The sequence below is a fragment of the Labrus mixtus genome, chromosome 6 (assembly GCF_963584025.1).
Source record: "Labrus mixtus chromosome 6, fLabMix1.1, whole genome shotgun sequence".
Classification (NCBI taxonomy): domain Eukaryota; kingdom Metazoa; phylum Chordata; class Actinopteri; order Labriformes; family Labridae; genus Labrus; species Labrus mixtus.
The window spans coordinates 27,588,247-27,610,685 of NC_083617.1; the positions used below are offsets into that span (position 1 = coordinate 27,588,247).

Consider the following 22,439-nt stretch of genomic DNA (forward strand, 5'->3'; position numbering starts at 1 on the left):
AGACAAGATAACTTAAGCAACTATGAATAGATTCCTTATGGCTACTACATATCTGCATTCAGTGATGGCAGTAAGCTGTTATTTTGACAGCCATACATGTGTTGATTATTAACAATAAACTGCAATTTCATAGGGTTATCTTTAAAATGGTGACACGTAATAAATGTTACTTGATATGATTTCAAGTAACCATTGTTAATTCTTATTTAGTTTAGTATAATCCATGCATTGTAGCTTTAAAGCCACCTCCTCCTTCTTTGTGGCACTAAACACCCCTCATACAGAAACGCGCATCATCGCTGCTGATGTGGAAATTCCCCTTTTTTCTGCCATTTAAAAGCTCCGCTGTGAGGGCAATGTGAGCCCATCGCTTTGCGGACCGACATACGAGGTAGTGAGTTAAATAATGTAGAATTTTTTGTGCAAAGCAGAGGACAGTCGAAGAGGGAAGGTGCTACATGTTTTTTAGATGGGAAATCTGTTGGGCAGCTGGCGTTTCAAGGAGCCGAGCACCGTTGAGGAATGCGACTCGACGTGGGGGTCGGACTCCGAGAGCGACGAGCCGGCGGCGGAGGATGACAGCGGCGTCTCCGACTCCATCAGCCCGGCGGAGAGCGAGCGGGCCGCCGGAGACTCGTCTCCGCAGGTACCTACAATGACAGTATATTGTCTGAAAATGTTGAGGAGAGAGCCGGTTCAAGATGCGGTTAAATGTTGCCAGGTTGGCCTCGTCAATACTGTGCGTTGTCCAGGACACGGAAAGGGCAACCGAGCAGCCCACATCACTCACATGCTGCTGCCGCCAAACCCCATTCAAAAATCTGTCATCTTTATGTAACCTCGTTGCAAATATTAAAACATATAATTTCACATGATAGGAACTTTACTCAGTTGCTAGAATAGTCCTCACTGTGACATTTCATCCACCAGGCAATGATTCATTTATGCAGACTACAAATGATGTGTCGCTTGAGCTTAATTGCTATTTTGTTGACTATAATTGATTAATAATTAAAAGCATTAAATTAATAATGATAATGTATTATGTCACCACCATGTGGGGTCTGCATGACTTTAGTGAATGAACATGTACACATCATTTTGTTTAGTTATTCCACTAATGCTTTTCTAATTAAAGTTACACCATCTACCTGCTGCGTTATGAAGGAAATAAAATATTTCATTAGACTCCCGCCTCATGATGATTATTGTCCCTGTGCCCCATTTAGGAGTTCTAACTTCACACTGTGTCAGATTATTAAAACCAGCAGGTTATAATGGGACTATTAGAGGAACTGTGTTTCACATTGACACTCTTTTGTTAGATTCAGAGATGTCAGTTTGTAGATTGTAATGTCACAATAATGTAGAACTATCACACAGTATTGCAAGAGGTTTTGGGTGAATTGGTTAAAACAATATTATATTTTGGTTGAGTTAAAAGGGAATTCCAGCGTTATATAACATGGGTACTGTCTAACAGACTACAGGCTACTCAGGTATAAAAAGTCCTTGAGTTTTAGCGAGGCTTGTCCTCTAGAAGTGATTGTTTTTGCCAGTGACAGGCGAAAGGATTCCTACAGATAGACATTGTGTGAAAAAAGATAATGTTTTTTCCAATGAAAAACACAGCCTTTACATCGTCTAGTGCAGCCTTGTTCTGTTTGTGTTATTGTGATCTATACAGCTATATTGTGTTGGATCAGAACAAACCATAAAATCAGCAAAGTCAAAGAAAACCACCAACGAGCTGACAGATCGATGCAGCTGTTCATCAGCAACTTCTGTGTTCAGCAAGGAAAAATCTCTGCCTGCTGGCCTTGAATAGAAATATTATGTAAAAATGTATTCTGCTTTGTGAAGAAGCATTTGACCTTGTGAACATTTTCTCAACTTTGCAGAAACTTAGAAAAACAATTTCTGCTGCAAAAAGTCGCACTTAAAGCTTCTGTGTGGAGTTTTTAGAAGGTTATGAAACTGACTGAAATTAATACAAATGCCTTTACAAGACGTACAAAAGCAAACAAGATCGTCAGCAACGAGACTGATTATTATCATTATAATTATTATTATTATTTCTATTTAGTCATCTCTATGGTATGTAACCACTGGCTCTGTTTCGAGGTGTGTTACAGCACACTTGAGAATTAGACTTTATTTAAATTTCTGCGGCAGACTCTCAATGAGCGATATCATTTCCACGATTAAAACAAGAAAGGGTGAGATTATTTTCGTAAAAAAAAACAAAAAAAAAACAGTACCGACACAAGATCAGAAAAGAGATTAAAGGTACAACTTTGTCCACAGGGGGCGCCAAAATCAACACAACTGAAGGTTCCTCACAGGAGCTTTTAGTGGATGTACTTTGGACAGGCGTATTTGTAATACAGTGATTACATTGCAGCCATTACAGCCCAATACCTGCTGCTGGCTTAAGCAATCTACTAGACCTGCACGATATGAAAACAAAAAATGCAATAACATTCTTCAATATTGCAATAACAGCATTTTTTCCTTCACTAAATTAGCACTGATAAATCCGAGGGTAGCTGGTAGTTAGCTTTAGCTTCTTCTGTCTGCATCAAATTGGTAGGAAAGCATGTACATTATGCCCAGGCCTCCATCCAAAGTGAGGAAGCATTGCTGAACTACATCAAAATTGTTTTTTATTTTTTATTTATGGCAACAAATTCAGACTTTGGCAAGGTGTTCATTGCAAAGGTTCAGTCGCGTTTAATTGCACAGCCGTACAATCTACATGTACATTTCCAATTTGTACCTATTAGTCATTTAGGTGCCCATTCTGTCCATTATAAAGTATACATGTAGGCTCAGTGTAACAATGCAAGCCTTCCTGACCAGTGAAAGTGAACATGACCCAGATTTTATTTGAGATCAGATCTGGTTTCTTGGGTCCTCCTTTTGTTGAGATTGCACGGCAGCACTGATGTGAACTGTCCTCCTTTGCTAGAGAGAAAAGGATGATGACAGCCCTCGACCTCAAAGCAGAGTCACTGCTTTTCATTCAGCGGAATAGCGGATGAGTGCTACTCTGCATCTGTTAAAACACGGGATGGTTTTGTTTGAGAACTGAATTTTAACTGAATGTTTCTTTTCCTTTTTTTCCCCCTCTCTATACTCCTCTATTTCTCTCTTTCTTTTTTCCCTCTGTCTTTCTTCCTTCCTCTCAGCTGACTGGATCCCCGGAGTCTGTTCCAAAGATGAAGAGGAGTTTCTACGCTGCCAGGGATCTCTACAAATACCGTCATAGCTACCCGGTACATGCACACACACACAGTCACACTCATTTAGAAAGCAGCTAGGCAATGCACATATGCACATTTTCTTCCTGACTCTTTTAGATTCCCTGTTTGATCCATTTTAACTGTGTCTGTTTTGGTGTAGAACTACAGAAAGTCTCGGCAACCCAACGAGTACCGTAACCTGCGCTTCTACCTGAACAAGATCCCTCTAGTCCCTGATGGTAAGATCACACACTCTGCAACAAACCATCATTTCTTTTACATTAAAGGAGATCTATTATACTCACTTTCACTATTACTTATGTCAGTCCAGGACATCTATTGGAGTAGCATTGCAAGAAGTTTAGATCAAAAACCTCCTTATTTATCTGATACTGGCGTCAGTAGAATCCCTCATTTCAGCTGCTGTCTCCTTAAGGCCCCCCCTCAGCACGCGCCCGCTTTCCTCTGATTGGCCAGCTATGTTTGCAGTCGCAGGGAAATTTAAGTGAGCTTCCAGTTGAGCATGTCCTTGAAAGAGCTGATGGGGTGGGCGTGTCCCACAACTTTGCTCCACGCTTTGCTCTAATACCAAGTCTCGCAAAGTTCTCTTGACGTGTCGTTCTGAGCAGCAGGAAAGCACTTCTGAGGTTAAATAAGGACATCCAAAATGTAACATTATATGTATGTAGTTAAATATGGATCAGCATAATCAGCTGCTTAAGCTGCTACATTTTTTCAAGATTAGTCAATTGATGCTGTCTAAAAATATGAGAAAATATTTTAAAATTCCAGTTTTTCAAAGTCCGAGGTGATGTCTTTAACTTTTTTGGTCTGCCCAAAACACAGAAGCGTTACGTTTAAATTGATGTAAATACTGAAATATGCTGAAAATCTCTGTATCAAAGGGGCTGGAAACATAATAATGTATTTATCAGTACAGTCATTTCCCATGCAAAAAATGTCAGAAAATCAAAATAGTTTCAGATTTTCTCCTTTGTATTGACAAATTGATTAGTTGATTAACCACTGTAGCGCTAACACGCTAACACACTCACACACTATGTATATAGATGTCCTGCCACTGTGCAGAGGAGCAGTGTTGTCTTTGGGCTTAGCGAGTTTTGTTTGGCTGAAGGTCATGTTTGACTGGGAAAGACCGGCAGCTTAGTGAACTGATCCCATGTTTAAACACACACACACACACACACACACACGTACACAGTACACACACACAGTACACACACACACACACACACTAGAAATGACAGCTAATTATCCCCCGTCTCTACTCAGGTATCTACATCGAGGAGATTCTGACAAAGTGGAGAGGCGACTATGACAAACTGGAGCACAATCACACCTACATTCAGTGGTGAGACATTTCCTCCGTCTGTTTCCTTCACCTAAGAAATGCACTAACTCCGGGTAATTGACTGCATTGATGATTGCGTGAAATAAGCTGTCAGAGTAACTCACATTTTGAAGCGTGTGCAATAAAGTCTAGCTGCTACATGAATGTCACCAGAATTAAAGTAGGGATTTAACAAGCTGTGCTTTCTGACTGGTGAACATTTTATAATTGATTTATGATTGACAGTCTGCTAATTCCCCGTCGCCTTTACACCTTTTAAAGCCTTTTTCCCCCACCAGGAGACAAATCTGTACCTTTTCTCTTCACTGATCTGTCCCCACTTACAGTGACACCAATAAATACAAAGTAAAAAAATAAAACGATGTAAATAAAAATCTACAATACTTAGCTTAGAAATATGTACACACAGGCTTTTCTGGTACTGTCTTTCTATGTTTACTTTGACAGCAATCGCAGGTTATGTGGAATGACTCAGTTTAGCCGTTTTCAAATATGCACACCTGAAAATATGTCCAGAATTTCAGTAGGACTGCTCTGGGTATTCTCCCGACCTGGTTGTTCCTATATGCTCCTCACAGCTGGAGATTATCCCTGTCAGACGGGAGGGGGGGCGGGGGGTCTGGCAGGAGAAATTCTTGGTAAAGTTGCAGTAAAAAATTCAACTGTTTACGTTCACATATACAGCTCATCCTGGAAATATCAGGATATTACTGCAAGTGTGAAAACCTTATTATATTGTAACATAGTAGATATATTCATTTAGTATTGTTGTTTCCAGAAATTTAACTTGATCTTTTATTCCTTCTCCACTCACCAGGCTGTTCCCATTGAGAGAACAAGGGCTCAACTTCTACGCACATGAGCTGACTCAGGACGAGATCAAAGTGAGACAAACACACTCTTTATAGACTCTACACACACACGCACGCACACTGCTGCCTTATGAGCTTCCAGCTGCATGTCTGGTTTGTTCATACTTCCTCGTTGCATAAGTGTTTAACATGGTTGAGTTCATCTTTCATTCAACCAGTGAAACTTTCCTCATTTGACATTTTAGATAACTGTGTAGTGAATGTTGTTGCACTCTTCAGTTTGAGTGTTTTGTTGCACTTTGGAAAGATGGTGCCTGCAGAAACTTGTTACACAAGAAGGTTTAGGAAAGAATGTCCACAGAGATTAGCCATTTTCACACATGCATCCCTGTAGCAAATTTTTTTTTTTAAAAAGGACAGCACGCCCCTAAAATTTTCAAAAGTTGTTCTTCATTCATGTTGCTCACAGCGTGAAGTTTTCTCTGAAGAGGAGGGGGTTCTTAAGTTATCCAAAATGGAGGGTAAAGCAAAGTCTGAAACTATAATGACTGGATATCAATTCTTCTTGTTACTGCATGTATCAGCTCTTTATAAACAAAGGAATGGAGAAGAATATACTAGTGAGCAGAAAAGAGTATGAAGCAGCTTTATAACATGTATGAAGATTTCATCGGTTGCTAACTGGTTGTGTGCTATACACGTCATCAGTTATGATGAACTCTGCAGCAGAGACAGTCCACTTCAAACTGAAGCAATGAACTGAAACTTCAAACTTAACAGCTTTCATCCAGCGTTATTTGGACCCTAAAGTATGTGAAATAAAAAAATAGGATCCAGGTTAGAGAAAATAAATTCCTCTGTTAAGAGTGTAAACCGTGTTTGACCAGTTTCAGATGTAGGTTTGGTGAGGTGCTGAGTGTATTTACATGTAGATCCTTTGTACCTCTGCCATCCAGCGCGTTTAACTGCCAAACAGAAAGGTTGTAGAGTACCTGTGTGCTGGTCTCTGATCTGTTGTGTGTAATCCTGTCAGGAATTCCAAAGCACTCGGGAAGCCAAGCGCAGATTCCTGGCAGCTTACTCCATCATGTTGGACTTCTATGGGATCAAACTGCTGGATAAGAGCGGGAGTGTTGCTCGGGCACCCAACTGGCAGGAACGCTTCCAGCACCTTAATGAGTAAGCGTGCACACACACACACACACACATACATTGTGCAGAAGCGTAGGGGTATAAAAACTACTGCCAGAATTTGTGTGAACGTATGGCAGAGTTGCCAATTGCTGCTGTTGTGTCCTTTAGCAAGGCCATTATTCTCAATGCAATGGAACCTAATTGTTCCTCTATCGGCATCCAAATGTGAAATAACATGTGCAAAGTCAACAAACAGATGGCTGAAGGCTAATTTAGAGGCTTTTCCCCCTCTAACATCCTATTTTGATGGTTTCAGGGTCTAAGAATGAAACATTGTTTTTCTCTTGCCAAAGCACTGATTGAAAATCACAGATTTGGGATGTTTTTTCTCCTCTACCCAGCACCGTATTTTACAAGCTAAACCTCATATGCATAGTTTCTATATACCATGAATGGTAAATGGTCTTGAGCTTCTATGGAAACAGAGCAAGCTTAGTAAAAATATCCCATTTTATATTTACTGATGCTCTTATATCTGATGCACGGAGGAAAGATTCCTTTTTTTGTGTGCCTGAAATCCTACCTTATAGCAGATACAACACCGCGTCAAATGAATGTATATCAAATATTTCATTGTTAGGAACAAAACCCCTTTACTGTCTTTCTTGTATCTTTTAAGGTCCCAGCACAATTACCTGCGGGTCACGCGCATCCTGAAGTCCCTCGGCGAGCTCGGCTACGAGGCGTTCAAGGCCCCGCTGGTCCGTCTGTTCCTGCAGGAGTCGCTGTACCACAACACCCTTCCCAACATGCAACACAGCGTCCTGGAGTACTTTGTCTACACCATCCGCCTTCCGGCCACCCGCAGACGCCTGCTCCGCTACGCTCGCCAGCATTACAGGCCCGCCCACGCCTTCCTCTGGGGCCCACCGCCTAAAAGGAGAGGTGGGGGTGGCGGCGGAGGGAGCGTGGGTGCTGGAAGTAGTGGGATCAGAGCGCCTGCGCCAACGCCAGAGCCGCAGAGGAGGGGGGAGGAGAGCAGCCCGTCTGCAGGTAGAGGGATTATTGTGTCTTCCCATGATGCCATGATGTGCCAGGAGCTGATTGGAGCAGGGCTGAAGGGTTCTACAGGACTGGGCTCCAGTATGAGCGGACTGGATGGAGCGTTGATGATGGCGGGGGCTAGAGGAGAGATAAATGACTACAGTGAGACTTTTCCTTTGTAGAGACCGGGGGGGTTCGATTGTTATCAAGTAAACAAACAGCTGTATTTTTAATTAACTGGTTTAGATGTAGAGAAACAATCTTTGTTTATGCCGGAGCTTTCTGAAGCTTTCTGGATTATCATGTAGGTACTAAAACACATTTATAAGTGTCATTAGAAACAATCCAGGTTAAGGGCTTTTCATAAAATACTATGAAGTATTTCTTTTCTGGTCAGCAGTTTAGCTGTTTTAAATAAGGGGTAACTAACTTGCCTTGGTCCACATCTCAGAACCATCTTTCCTGATCAGGGCTAGATATGATCGACTTAGAAAGACTGCCTTATTTCATGTTCTGGTCTGGGACGGTCTCTGAATTGAAAAGAGTTACTGATACTAAACAACGCTTCAGAACTCAAGCTGCCAGCTGATTGGCTCATCTGTCTGGTCTTGGTTTGAGAAACTCAGTCCTGCGTACTCATGAAATTGTGCAGCGGCAAGCTGAGCTCACTTCCTACCGGCGATGTGAAGTTAAAACTACAATGTGAAGAGAGGGAGCAGGACCATTATGTGGTGTTTTTTATTTTTTTTTAGAACACATTAATAGTGTGCGGGCTAGTTTTATCATAGCAATACTCTGGACTTTAAATCCTCACTCTGTTGTTAATAATAAGAGGCACAAATCCATATTTATCTGCACTGCAATTTACTTGTACAAAAGCTGAACGTAGCCGCTCCCACATGAACTGTACATAACATAACAAGAGCAAAGAAGTGGACTATTTTGTGACGAGATATCTGTAGGAAACAGTGAAGATATCACCATATTTATACAGCGTCCATTTTCCTTCAACGCCAAGCTCAAAATGCTGGCATCCAAAGGATGATGTCGTGTTTCTGTGTTCTTGGTTATAAGTCTTCTAAACGTTGAGAATCTAACAAATCAGTATCACCTCAAGCCTTCCTGGTAACACAATAGAAAAGGGAAATGATGGACCGACCTTTGGCCGTGTTTCAGAGTTAACTTCATAACTATCAGTGTTGCGGTTAATATTAGAAATGTTTAATGAAATGCTGAAATAAAGCACAGCAGTACGACATCATCCTCTCCACACTGAGCGTGATGTCTGAGGAAAATGGAGTGTGTGTTAATATGGTGAATAGAGCGGCTTTTAAGTGACATCACTCCTCTGCTTAACTGACTGGCACAGTGGCGGTTCACTGGACTAAATTATTTCTGCTCAAGATGGCTGAATATAACAGATACCTGCTACTGTTGAAACAGCTAAATACGCCTACTTACATTTAAAAAAGACTCTAAACAGACCCTGCCTTGTGCCTCTCTGTGTGAGGCCAAACAGGCTGACAGATGGATATCAGAACGTTGTCCATGCAAAGAAATGTTGCCCTTTTGATTAGATATAATGCAAATGTTGAATAAAGCAACATAAGCTAACAGTAGTTAGCATCATACAAAACCCCCCCGCTGTGGTCTAAAGCTGCAACTTGTTAAAAAAAAAAAAGTCAATTTCTAATTACTTAGAACTAGCAAGAAATTATTTGAAAATATTCCATGTTGCTGACATTTTGATGGCTTCTGCCTTCACTCCATCTTTGTAGTCTCCCTTAAACTAAATCGCTACAGGTGATTTGACATTTTGGTTGCAGTGATGTCACCGCTGGAATTAGTTTTTACCTTTAAAAAACATCTTCTCCACTCATGATGTTTAAATGAAAAGGTTTATCTTCTCAGACAGCTGCCACTCAGAGTTGTGTGTCACCTAAAAGCCTCTCGCACTCATCTTACAGAGGAGATGGGACGTGAACTTTAACTGAAGTTAATGTGAATGAACGTGACGTGTAGTGTGTTGCACTTTTTTGACAATCTGTGTCTTCCTGTCGAAAGCGCTGTAGGTTAGTGAAGGTTGTTTGTTTGGGGTAAAAACATCAACATATAATCTAAAAATGATCAGAAACAGATGGATTGTTTTCCTCAAGCCTACCTTTGCGATTAGCTGTTTCCAACCAGGCTAGTTTGTGGTGATGTAGTGGGTCCATTTGTAATCACTCTATAGAAATGTGTTAATTTTAATGCCAAAAATACCCCTCTAATTATTTCCATATTACTCTACTTTAATGGGTCACATAATTAGCATGTATGACGCTCCTCTGAAAGTGGAGCTTCTATGTGATTTAGCGTCAGCAGCTTCTCTAGTAAATCAAGCCTTTTACTGACGATCACCTCTGATATGTGATGTTGATAAGACATCAAATCATCTCTCGCGTCATGCCAGAGGCTCACAGCATCACCTTACCTGTGTGTAGTTTTTTTTTTATAAAAGACCAATATTATCCTGAAACGTCAGGAAGAGAGCATTTATGGTCCTCTAGAGCCAATGTTGACTTGGCAGATGTTTAAAACAGGCAATTCAATTCTGGTATTTTTAAACCTGGGACCTTTTTTATTTTATCTTTACATGTTTTGGGGTCTTAAATCCTACAGGTACAATCAAAATTCAACACTGGATCAGCTGATTGATGCAACCATCAGCACTCTGTAGAAAATAAGCAGAGAGTGGAGAGGTAGCACTCTGTCCACAGGGGTCGCCAAAATCAGCACAAATCAAAAGTTCCTCACAGGAGCTTAAAGCTTTTTGCCACTGACAGTCTCAAGTTTGAGTTTGCATTCATAAACAGCTGTGTTATGGTCGTAATTGTTTATATGGACGGGTGTTACTGGAAGATACCTCTAGAGGGCACACCAGAGATCCAGGCCATAAACAACTGCTTGATGAGCAGGATGTAAACAACAAACATGGCGGCACACGAGGAGGTTACTATTATCTTAATTCTAAGATTGGTATTAATATGATGGCAACATCAATAACCAATCTGTTAACCTGATATTCAACGACATGTTTGTCTGTGTGCAGTAGTGAAGACACATTGTCATCCCCTCTGCCTCAACACTGCCCCTAGTGTTCATGTGCGTACTGCATCTTGCATCCCACTTGGGTTAAAGTTTAAAGGCGTGCACAGCCGATGCTCCACACAGATGCGTACATATACGTGTCGTTGAAAGCAAGTATATCCCCATAAACTTTATGGACAGAATCAGAGCTTTTTGTTCAAGAGGAAGGTTCTATTTTGGAAACCAAGCTCAGCCTCCATTGGCGACAACACTTCAACCTCTTAGGAGTTGGTGGTCTTTCACTGCTTTGATATTCAAGTTGTTTTGTGTTACATTTTCCTAAACCAAGCAGCTGTTGAATCCATGAATCCAGAACACTTGTTCTACTTTTTTAGCCATTTAAACCCTAAAATGCAAATCTAAAAAAGGTTCCCAGGTTTTAGAATACTTTAATCCCCCTTTAAGGCAGGTCTGTTTGATTCTGGGTTTTTATTTTTGGTTTCATGTGACGTCCTGGTTGCATTAGATCGTTATCTGTGAAATTAAAGCCATGTGAGATGTACGACAGCGATGATTTCAACCGCTCCTCCTGTAGTGTGAAGCCTTTTCATCTTTTTAGTACAAGCTGACGAGGTTTCTACATCGCTCTCCAGCCAAGTCTATCTGATATAATTGTAAAAAACAAAAAACTTTTCAGGTGAATTGTGCGAAAACATGGGCTCCAGAATCTGAATTTGTAGTATGTGTACGTGTGTGTGTGTGTGTGTGTGTGTGTGTGTGTGTGTGTGTGTGTGTGTGTGTGTGTGTGTGTGTGTGTGTGTGTGTGATCTTCTTAAGTGCCTTTTTTGTATTTTTTATGTTTCTGAATGCCGTCTCTTCCAACTCATCTCCTGTGCATCCTATTTTTTTTTTGTATAGCAGTTTTGATATTTACATTCTACTTGTTGCATTATAATCATATACAGTATGAGTATTAATGTACAGTAACAGCAGGACTAAATCCCTTAAGGATGAACACAGTGTAGAGGAGAGGTTAATAATATATACTACTTGAAATTGTAACAAATGAAATGTGATTGTTTCATTGATAAATATCCACTATGCTTCATCTCTCAGCATAGGTTTGTCACAATAACTGGACAGTTGCCCTGAAATGTGAATTTGCCACACTTATCTTGAATAAAAATAGGAATGTGGATTAAGATGTTTCTTGTCATCTGTAAGTGTTTAAAGAAAGTTTATGAAGTTTAAATCCCTGTGCTTTTTTATTTCAATCTGGTACGCACACATTTGTCACATGCAGAGCTGCTCTGGAAGCTGCGATAATCTCATTGGTCGAGGTAACAGAACCTCAGTTTGTCTGCCAAAGGCTGAACAGCTATCGCGGTGAAATAAACTCACAGTAGAGGATTAGACATACAAAGGGATTCACTTTCAAATACTTAATATAACTGAGATTATCTGCCTGACTTCTGAAGCGTCACTGACGTAAAAACCTCTAATCTGACCGGAACTAATGTCGTATTAATATGCACATCGACGATGCAACTATGCACGAGACCAAAACAAAGACGAGCGGCTCAATCAGAAGAAAAAAAGGCTAACGACCGGTGTTGTGTTTGAAAGAAGCTCGGAGAAATTATAGAAAGCAGAAATGCTCGCTTATATTTCTAAATCTTGTACTTCCTGGAGAGCCACAGTGAAATAAACAACAAATATCTTAATATCTTCATATCTTAATATTCAGAAGAACGACAAAATGGCAGAAACAGTGGAGAGACGGGATCGTGCTGCACTGCCCTGTGCATGTCTAACTGTGTGAAGGGGCCTACATGTGGAGCTCCCGCTGGGCCCTGGTCTCTTGTGTCTCCCAAACGGAAATTTGAATTCACAGACTGGGACGCCAATCTTAGGCAATTGCAGATTAATCTAGAGATAGAACAGTGGATGGAGACAGAAATCGAGGAGAGAGAGATCGGAGAAAGACATGCTCGAAGACAGCCAGGCTACCGGCTTACCATGATGCTTAATTTTAACTGAAAAGCCATTTCAACGGTCTCTTCAAGCCCACCTATAGACTAAAAGGTTTACTGTGAAGATCATGCAGTAGGAGTTGCTGGTTTACCGCTTCGTTGATTGATTAGTTTGTTAAACAAATAAACAACCAGACAAATATTTGAACCTAACCTTCAAAAGACCAAAGGCTAATTGAATTAATAGAAATCCCTAGATCAGGGTAGCGTGCCCTGCTTGCTTTGGAAAGTTTCTGTTTAGTAACAACATCTTAATCTTTTACCAGAAGAGTATTTCTTGTATAGATTTTATATAGATGTTGCAATCTGAACATTACAGTGTCAAAACAATGCCTTTAAATGTACTATTAATGTCCTTTTAATGTTCTACATTAGCCCACAAGGATTATACTGCAGCCATCACAGAGAGTTTTTCAGGCTGCCAGTTCACTTTTAATGACTCCAAGATATGTTCCCCAAAATATAAAGAAATGTGACGTTTGAATGTTGAAATGCTCTTAAAATAAAACTATTTTCCATTAACAATTTTAATGGAAGAATGTGCGACTTTTTGATCCAGTAGATGTCGCCCTTGAGCACCAGCATGAAACCAAAACAAACTTATGTTTGGCGACAGATTGACCGAGATCTAAACACACTTACATGACCTCCAGATAAGCAGTGAGTATGTTCTTCTTCTTTTCTCTAGCCCTGGATTTAAACAGCTCAATATACAAGGCCGTCCCGTCCATGTAAACACGATGTAAACGCAGCTCTCACAACAACACAGCCTGCGGGACTCAAGCTTATCACTCTTTATCGACAGTCATGACTCAGAGAGACATTTACAGAGTAGGCTATATTCTTGATATCTGCTATACCCATGTGTAAAATATCGCACAACCTTCCTTTAACAACACAAATAAGCCAGTCAGCATATGAAGTTAACCTTACACATCCTCACTTATAAAACTCATAAAACACAGTTTCTCTCCCTTTTCTCTGAAGTTATTATCAATATATTCACACTATTCTAGATGTACCCGACAGTCTGAAGTATGTGCAGTACTCTGTGTTTTCCTCTGTTTCACACTCAGTTTTCATTTCTGTGCCAGAAAATGAGGATTTAAAGTGTTTGTAGATGATCTACCTTCAGTTACTTTGGTTAAGTTTGTCTTGCAAAGTGACCTTGCAGCTTTCTGAACTCAGCTTGAAGGCAACCAGCCATGGTTAAAACCCCCCTGCTGCGAGCAGGCAGGTGATGCAAGCACAAATCCTCTCATGCTTGACATCAAAATTGCCCTTTTCTGCCCGTGTGTTCCTGACACACCCCTAAACCACCACCTTCCACATCAGCGCCGTCAATTTCACTTCAAATCACTGGAGAGGCACAGAAGAGGGTTAAAAGACCTGCTGGCAGAGATGACACGTTTCTGGGTACGTTTGAGTACTCGTTTAAGAGAAAGTAATACACACGGAGAAGACTTTTCTTCATGGCCTTAATCGAAATGACCAATAAACACACCTCATGTACAGTTCTCAAGTTGTATTTACCTTTAGGTTGGCTTCACTTTGTTTCTAGACAAAGCCTTTACACTGCCCACAGAAGTAAATGGACCCCTGAGAGAAAGTGAATTATTCATATCAATGCATGGGCCTAATCTCTACAAGCGTAGCCAATCACAACCCCTACCAACCAGTGCTTTCTTAGTTTTTTATCTGCATAGCTAGCCTGCTAGTTGAGTTCAAATTATAACATTTTGACAACACACTTTTCAAAATAGGGTATTTAAATTTATGCACATTTTAAAGCTCATGTGAAGAGTTTTTATCTGGTTATGAAACAACCTGAAATCAAAGCTGTTGCCTCGTGGATGTTGACCTGTGAAAGAAAACCAGGCCATCAGGGACAAAAACAATTATTTTTATACTGTTATATTAAATGCCTGTAAACTTTGAGCGGGGGGTAGAAGTCAGTCGAGGCAATTAACAAAAACATAAAAATACAGAAATATCCTTTTTGTTCTACATTTTCCAACGCAAAGATTGACTGTTAAAAGACAGCAGGTGGAGGTTTTTGTTTTGTTCTGAAAACGCTACTTATACATACAGGACAAGATCACATTCTTCACAATTAAGGAAAAGATAAAAGGCACTACTTTATCCACAGGGGTCGCCAAAACGGACACAAACTAAAGTGCCTCACTTTAATTAAGCAATATTAAAATATGGTATGTATTTTATGTTAAGTTCTTTTTTTTTTTTGCATCGATTTAGATCAGGCAACGTTATACCTTGCCTTCACCGGTCCCCAATCAGCTGCACCCCAGAAAACATTTCCCCTCTTTCCTCCCTCATGGACGGCCCTGCTTACACACAAAGGCTGTCGTCAGAAAAACACAAAAATCGAAGCAGCACATGTGCAGAAAGTGGATGGGTGTGTTTTAACAACTTCAAGATAAGCATCTAAAAATATCTTGATTTGTCAAGGAAAAGTGTCGACCTTTTCACAGACATTCTAGCTTATCATTTTAACTAACCACCTAGTTAGGTATTCCAGGGTATATGCTGAAAGAAAAGGCCAGTAAGGCTGATGTTTTCTTCACAAAATGTACATGCTGTAATTCTGGGCAGCCATTTTGGAAAATATGTAAACATCAGTCTTGTAGTTCAATTGTCACCACCAGCACCACTACCAGCCAAGATTAAAGCATCTGTATGTGATTAAATTTGGTGCAAAAGGAAGGAAATGAAATGCAGTCATAACTATACAGTATGTTAACGTCTGTGTTATGTTAGTAAATTCTAAAAAAAATACTTGCTACTAGATTTTGAGCTAATTTCCATTAGCTGAAATATAGCTTTGCTTACCTGTACAACAAACTGGATGCTAACTCTGAAACTGTACAGGGTTAAGGTATATACATATAGGCCCAGTTTGCCTTTGAAATGCTGCACTCTTTGTTATTTAAGTTTAAGGTAAAGGTAAACCAGGTGCAGAGGCAGAGCACATGGTGGAAGGGTCAGGGGGCCTGAGAGAGTCGGCCAAGCTCTACCTGACTAGAAAAAAAATCTTGAAAAATAAAAACTCTGCTTGTAGTATTTGTTGCATAAAGTGACTGAGATGAACCATCTTTATCTTGTGTGTGTTTATTTTATATTTAAGAGATTAATATACCAATGTTGCACAGCAATGTGTAGGGTTTGATGTTTCTGTGAACATACGCAGTGTGTCACGAGTAAAGCTGCAGAGTCATCAGCTTGTGTTACACTTGGCTGAAACATGTCATCATCAGGCTCAACAGTCGGTAATTCACTTCACTTGTGATCACAGCAGTTGAGAGTCTTGCTTGGAAGCCTGCAGTAATAACCTATAAACTTGTTTTATGCAGAAATATTTTATCCTCAGTATAATCTGTCTATATTAGACTGTCATAGTTTGGCTTTTTCAGAAGTGCCCGATTAGACAGATGCATTACATCTTACTTTACTCTGTGACAGGAGACAGCTGACTAAAATAAGCCAATTGAACAACAGTAAGGCTAAAACTCAGCAGACAGGAAATATCCTGCCTGACAACGACGCACAAAAATAACAGATTCTACCAGTTTCCCGTTGGTGTTAACACTCCCCCCCCCCTCCATTTTCTGTCTGCAGCCTCTGATTGTTCAACAGCACAGAGCTTTCCATGTAACCAATAGCTATCAGACAAACTGTTTCAGTATAACAAAAATAAGTTTTATGACCTGATTGTTCTCTATTTTCATGTGCAGAAATCTGTCTGTAGAGGTTCACCTCTAGAACTTTGCAGTAAAAAAGACACAGCAGTGTGGTTGTTGTTGTTGTGATGTAATATCTTCAAGTATTTTCAGTAAACTTTGGATTTTAAAATTTCAGTACATTTACATATTTTTATGTCATGGTGGTTTTGATCTTCAGCCATTTAAATGAAAAAATACATATATTTATAAACTACTGTATAACCTTAGTGCCCATTACTTCTTATAGGATTAAAGTTGAACGTCATCTTCTCTTTGTATAGTTCACATTGTTTCTGTCTCTGCCTGTTCAAATTTACATTTTACTCAATTCCTCATCCAGTCCTAAAAACATGTTTTTCTTAAAGCAAGTCATTTAAATGAAACAGAGGTCCCTTTAAAAAAGTATTTTGTGCACACAATCAAATGAAAACTTTGTGAGAAAGATTATGTTATGTCCAAAAGTTGTTTTTTTACTTTTTGTGGGACTTGAGAGGCTTCGTCTTTACAACCTGAGCTTAAATAAACCACAGTTATTAAAGATGTACTTTATTTTTGTATCTTTTGTGATAGAACATTGCAAAACATATTGATCCAAAACTATTAAGAAACAAGAAAAACGAACAAAATATTCAGAATTGTTTTGATGGTTTAATGTAGAAAAATGGAAGAAACACACATCACGTAGGTGCAGGACCGTGCAAAAACAGCAGACTGAGATAAAAGACGCCTGCATACTTGCTTAAATGCTACAAAGAGTTTTTTTTATTCCATCACAATCACAACGTTTTCGATCAGCCGTCTCCATTGATCATTGGAAAAATCTTTTTCCTCAGTTTGATGGTCTAATGTGCAATATAAAACTGATCTTTGTATTATTGCATAATGTAATTTATTTTTTAGTTTATTACAGATAAACAAGAGTCCCTTGTTGAACTAATAGGAACACAGACACAAACTTATCAATGAACCTACAACATATCATGATGACGCTGATGGTATGGGGAAAAAAAAGGAGTGGGACTCAAATGCAGAAACAAATATTATCTAATAAAACAAAATAATTAGTAGGAAAAAAATAAAGCTTACTTTTTTCAATGTCCTGGTAAATACATGTCAAACAAACAAACCAGTCCAAAAGTCCAAAAAATACACAAGGAAGCACACTAGAAACTACAAGGGGCGAAAGACGAAACAGGCGAGGAGACCACAGGCAGGTCGATGTAACTGACACAGAAGGGAAGGAAGACAGACTGAATAGACTTGGGGTGATTGGACACAGGTGTGACAAACAAGACATAGGTGAAACTGATGAGGGCAATCCAAAAAGGGAGGAGAAACACACAAAGGGAGGAAGTACTAAACATGATACACAAGGTCTAGAACTACAAAATAAAACAGGAAATACTAAATAACTTAAAGCAGGAATAAGAACAGAAAAATACACACAGTGAAAAAGAAACATGAGGGAGGAACAAGACAAAATAAAACAGGAAATGAAGTCAAAACACTGAACTAAACTAAACTAAACTAAACTAAACTAAACTAAACTAAACTGAACAAGAACAAATCATGAGGGACCCAGAAGTCAGCTTTATGAAACAAAAAGATTGACATTTGTTAGAAATGTCTATGGAAGCCCAGCCAGTTATGGCAATTTTGACTTTTTATCTCATAATTTCGACTTAATATTGGCAAAAACTGGCTGAAATGGGCTTCCATAAATTATCTGCTGACTAAAATGAAAAAAGGAAATTGTAGAAGAAGCTATTGGTCGTATTTTCCCAAATCACTTCCCCAGCTGTCATTACGGTGGGTTGAATTCACACCGGTTTAGGTTACGAGTTAAACATCATGCTGTTTAGATATTGTTAAGTATGTATTGTACACTGGACTGTAATAAGTCTGAAGAAATGATTCTTGTCTGTTATTTCAGAGAGACAAATTATCCATTCTTTGAGCTACTTTGATGAAACAAACCCACATGCAGGTGTGTCTTTATTTCCAGTCAGAACAGCTGGCTCTGTCATCACTTCTCCATCCAGCTAACCATCAGACAGCACAGAGAGCTTTTTCTTTTTCTCGCAGTTATGGATGAAAAAAAAATCTTCTTAATGAGGAAACCAGCAGGATACAGAAAGCAGCTAACGAGCAGGTTTTTAACACACATGTTGACAAGAGTTTTAACCAGCATCTCACAAAAGCAAAACGAGAAAACTTGAACATAATAAAGTGTAGCTAACAGGAGAATGATTGCTGCTCAGTGTGCTGCCTCTGTGTAGCGATGCTGATGGGTTATATAGCTCCAACCTTCAGCGAGGTGCACTACTACCACCCGATGTCCCTGACGCCCAGCCACCACCACCTGACTGTGTTGTCCCCACAACCACCACGGTCCTCATTCATGCACGGCCTGCTCCGACCTCCACCTCAGCGGCAAGGAAGTGTGGACAACAGGAACGAGAGGAATACAAAGAACAAATCCTTCCTGCATATTATCACATATAGTCTTTTGTTAAGCGTCTTCTGATAACAGTTGTTATGAAACTATACAAATAATGACTGATTGATTGATTGATTGATTGATTGATTGATTGATTGATTGATTGATTGAGTGATTATTAATTGATAAGGTAATTAGTCTCCGGCTATGAGCTGCATGTGTGAACAACCTGATCAGGGAGATTTCACAGGCAATTCAGTAGAGTGCATATGTTCAAACGGCTCCTGGGGGTATTTTGAAAAGTGCTAGATAACATGAATTATCATTATCATATTTTTTTCTAATAGTCTCTATAGTGATGTAATATAAAATGATCTTCTTATAGGAGACTTTCATCTTTTCTATTGTCTCTGTTTAAATCCAGTTCTTTAGTTTGGTTCTAAATTGAAAAATCATGAACCGTCTCTGTCAGATGAAAACATGCTCACACTGTCGACACTCAGCTTTCGCTCTGTTTGTCTTTAGCTTTCTGTCATATTTCTGTTTGTGCTATCGTCTCAGTGATGGCACTTTTTCCCCTCCTACACTGTTGGCCAACAACAGATGGTGTCTCCATGTGCTTCCTGTCCTCTCGTCTTCTATTTCCTCTCAGCGTGTTCTGCTGCACGCCGCTGAGCATTTAAAGAGACATTTCCACAATACTCTCCTCTCTCCTCCTCGAGGGGGGAGCGTGAGACTTTAAACGCAGCTGGAGACGGGTAATCTCATCATTGTTATTTTCACACCAGTACGTCTAAAGGGCTGTAAGTGTAATACAGCCGAATTCAGGGCAGCAGTACTTTGTGTTTTTGTGGTTTTGAAAGAGGGATCTTTTCTTTTTGCCTCACTGCAGATATCAGTGGTGAGGCTGACAGGTGAGGCCTGCCTGCTGCTGGTTCTGGCACACTGAACTGAACTGGAGGAAAATTTAAATTGTACATACATTTACATATTTTTATATCATGGTGGTTTTGATCTTCAGCCATTTAAATGAAAAAATACATATATTTATAAACTACTGTATCACCTTAGTGCCCATTACTTCTTATAGGATTAAAGTTGAACATCATCTTCACTTTGTATAGTTCACATTGTTTCTGTCTCTGTCTGTTTAAATTCACATTTTACTCAATTCCTCATCCAGTCCTAAAAACATGTTTTTCTTAAATCTAGTCATTTAAATGAAACAGAACATTTACAATGTTCTGTGCTACACTTTCCCCCCACACACAGCCTCATGTATATTTAATATCTTGATTTGTTGGAAATTTGAAACCTGACTGCAGCCATGGTTCTCAACTTGGGGTCAGGACCAATAGCTGGGCTGCAAAGAGGATTCAGCGGTTTGCAGATGTGTGCCAGAGAAAGAAAAAAAAGATGTCGCTAAAAGTGAATTCTGCGCTTTTATTTTAAAGAACAAGTGAATCATATTGTAATTGTTTATTCATACTCAGTGGGTGACAGTAGGTGGCAGTAATGCACCATAACGCTGGTCATCTGTCATTAATCGAAAAGAGAAGAAGATGAAGTATAAAGTTTGGCGGGTTTTGAAACTGCCTACCACATACTACTATATGGAGTATGTCATATGCACTGGAGACTGGTTCATCAGAAGTTTGTGTATGACTGTCGGTCGGTGGTTATTCTGCAGTATGCAGGCATAAGCTGACAGCAAACACTGCTACAGTGTAGCATCCACTTACAGTCTGAAAAACGTTTTTATGATTTTTAAAATCATAAAAACACCATTTTAAAAAGATAAATGGTGGTATCTCTGTGTGGTTTGGTCTGATAGGGAAATAATCATTTCCATACTGGTCTGATGCTGACTATACTTTTTACACAAAATTTCACATTTGCTCGCATACTGAATACTACGTACTGCATTTAGGTCAAATCAGTACCTACTAGTATAGCAGGTGGTTGAGAAAACAGCCTTTGTTTATGGCCAAATGCAAGTTCTCTCAGCTGTGGATGTTGTTGTTGATGAGGATTTATACATTTTACTTTTTTTTTTTTTTTTTTAAATGAGCATTGCCTCTGTGCACTTCATTTCAGCACCTTTGTGTGTCAGTCAGTTTGCACTTACCGACGTTGTTTCCTCCTCTCTAGATCGCTTGCTTGTGTTGTACTTACTCTCTGATTAACATCCCTTTGGACAAAAGTGTCTGCTCAATGAACTGTAGTATTGTAGAACATTGTAGAACAACAAGTTTCATGTCAGTCAGGACTAGGGATGGGTACAGTCCCTTTTCCTGTACCGTCGCTTTTCCGGCACGTGCCTCCTCCTTTTTGTCTGTGTGTGTGTGTGTGTGTGTGTGTGTGTGTGTGTGTGTGTGTGTGTGTGTGTGTGTGTTGACTAGGGATGGGTATAGTTATGATCGTTACCAGTACTGCTTATTGATTCCGATACTTAGCAATACTTTTATCGATACTGCTCATTATTTTTTGGTACAAAAATTAAATACATAAGTAAAACATAAAATATATAACTAGAAATTTCACCACAGTAATGTGATTCCTTTTTTGTTTATGTCTCAAGGAAACATTTGTAATTTAAACACTATTGAAACATGGACTTTTCAATAAGACATGAAAGATGTCTAAATGTAAGATATAACATATAAGCACCTGTTCCAGAGCAGCGTGTTAAATTAGATTTGATGTTTTCTGCCTGCAACATAAAAACCTTTTAGTGTCAGCTGTAAATGTTGTTGGAGTGAATTTTTGCCCCGGCAGCCTTCATAGCTTTTTGACTAAAAGCTCCATCTCTTCCACTTAACAAAATGTGTGGTATTGCATTGTGGGATTGTTTGCGCAAAGTAGTGCCAATGCAATGGACTCTGCATGTAAAGATTCAATTTACAGTTAACCCTAAAGTAGCCAGAGTCACAATCTGCAACATTATGTTTCTGCTTGTAGGATTGATTATTGTTCATCTCCTAATGACTCCACAGTTCATGTGTCACAGTTCATGTCAGAGACACACTGACTTTGTGTTTTGTTGTTCTGATAAATGTCTGACTGCAGTCTGCTCAGATGTTGTTGTTGTTGTTGTTCTGCTTCTGTGTCGGCGTCACGCTGAAACTGGGCTCAGTTTTGGTTTCGGGTGATTTCCCTGCTGTCTGTTTTGTGGCAGAAACTCAGTCTCCTGCAGAAAGAGTTCACTTCTGCTTTCTGCTGCGGGCTCAAAACAGGAACTTCCTATTATCTTTCATTATGTCAAATCAGCCCAGTGAAAGATTCAGCAGCCAGAACGAGTGGAGCACAAGATTGTAACCGTGCTACCCTGTTCACAGTCCTATTTAGATATTCTCCAGAGAGTTTCTCAGACACACAGATATGCAATAACCAGTCTAGTGACGTCTTTCAGAAATAATTACAAAATCTCAAACTTCAGTTCAACCAAACACGGCAAGATCTTAGTGTACACTCGTCCAGAAAAACGTCCTGAAAATGTCCTGGATTTTCTAAGTGTAGGATTGCAAACAGCAATATTTTTCCTGCATGC

General features: G+C 39.6%; 1 protein-coding gene across 1 annotated transcript; it reads left to right on the top strand.

Annotated features, from left to right (window-relative positions):
* Positions 1-320: 320 nt before the first annotated feature.
* ogfrl1 (opioid growth factor receptor-like 1) lies at positions 321-10,336 on the top strand. Its single transcript, XM_061040762.1, has 7 exons — positions 321-646; positions 3,192-3,278; positions 3,406-3,484; positions 4,539-4,617; positions 5,435-5,501; positions 6,463-6,608; positions 7,243-10,336. The coding sequence occupies exons 1-7, from the start codon at positions 470-472 to the stop codon at positions 7,787-7,789; spliced, it is 1,182 nt and encodes a 393-aa protein (XP_060896745.1). The 5' UTR covers positions 321-469; the 3' UTR covers positions 7,790-10,336.
* Positions 10,337-22,439: the final 12,103 nt, after the last annotated feature.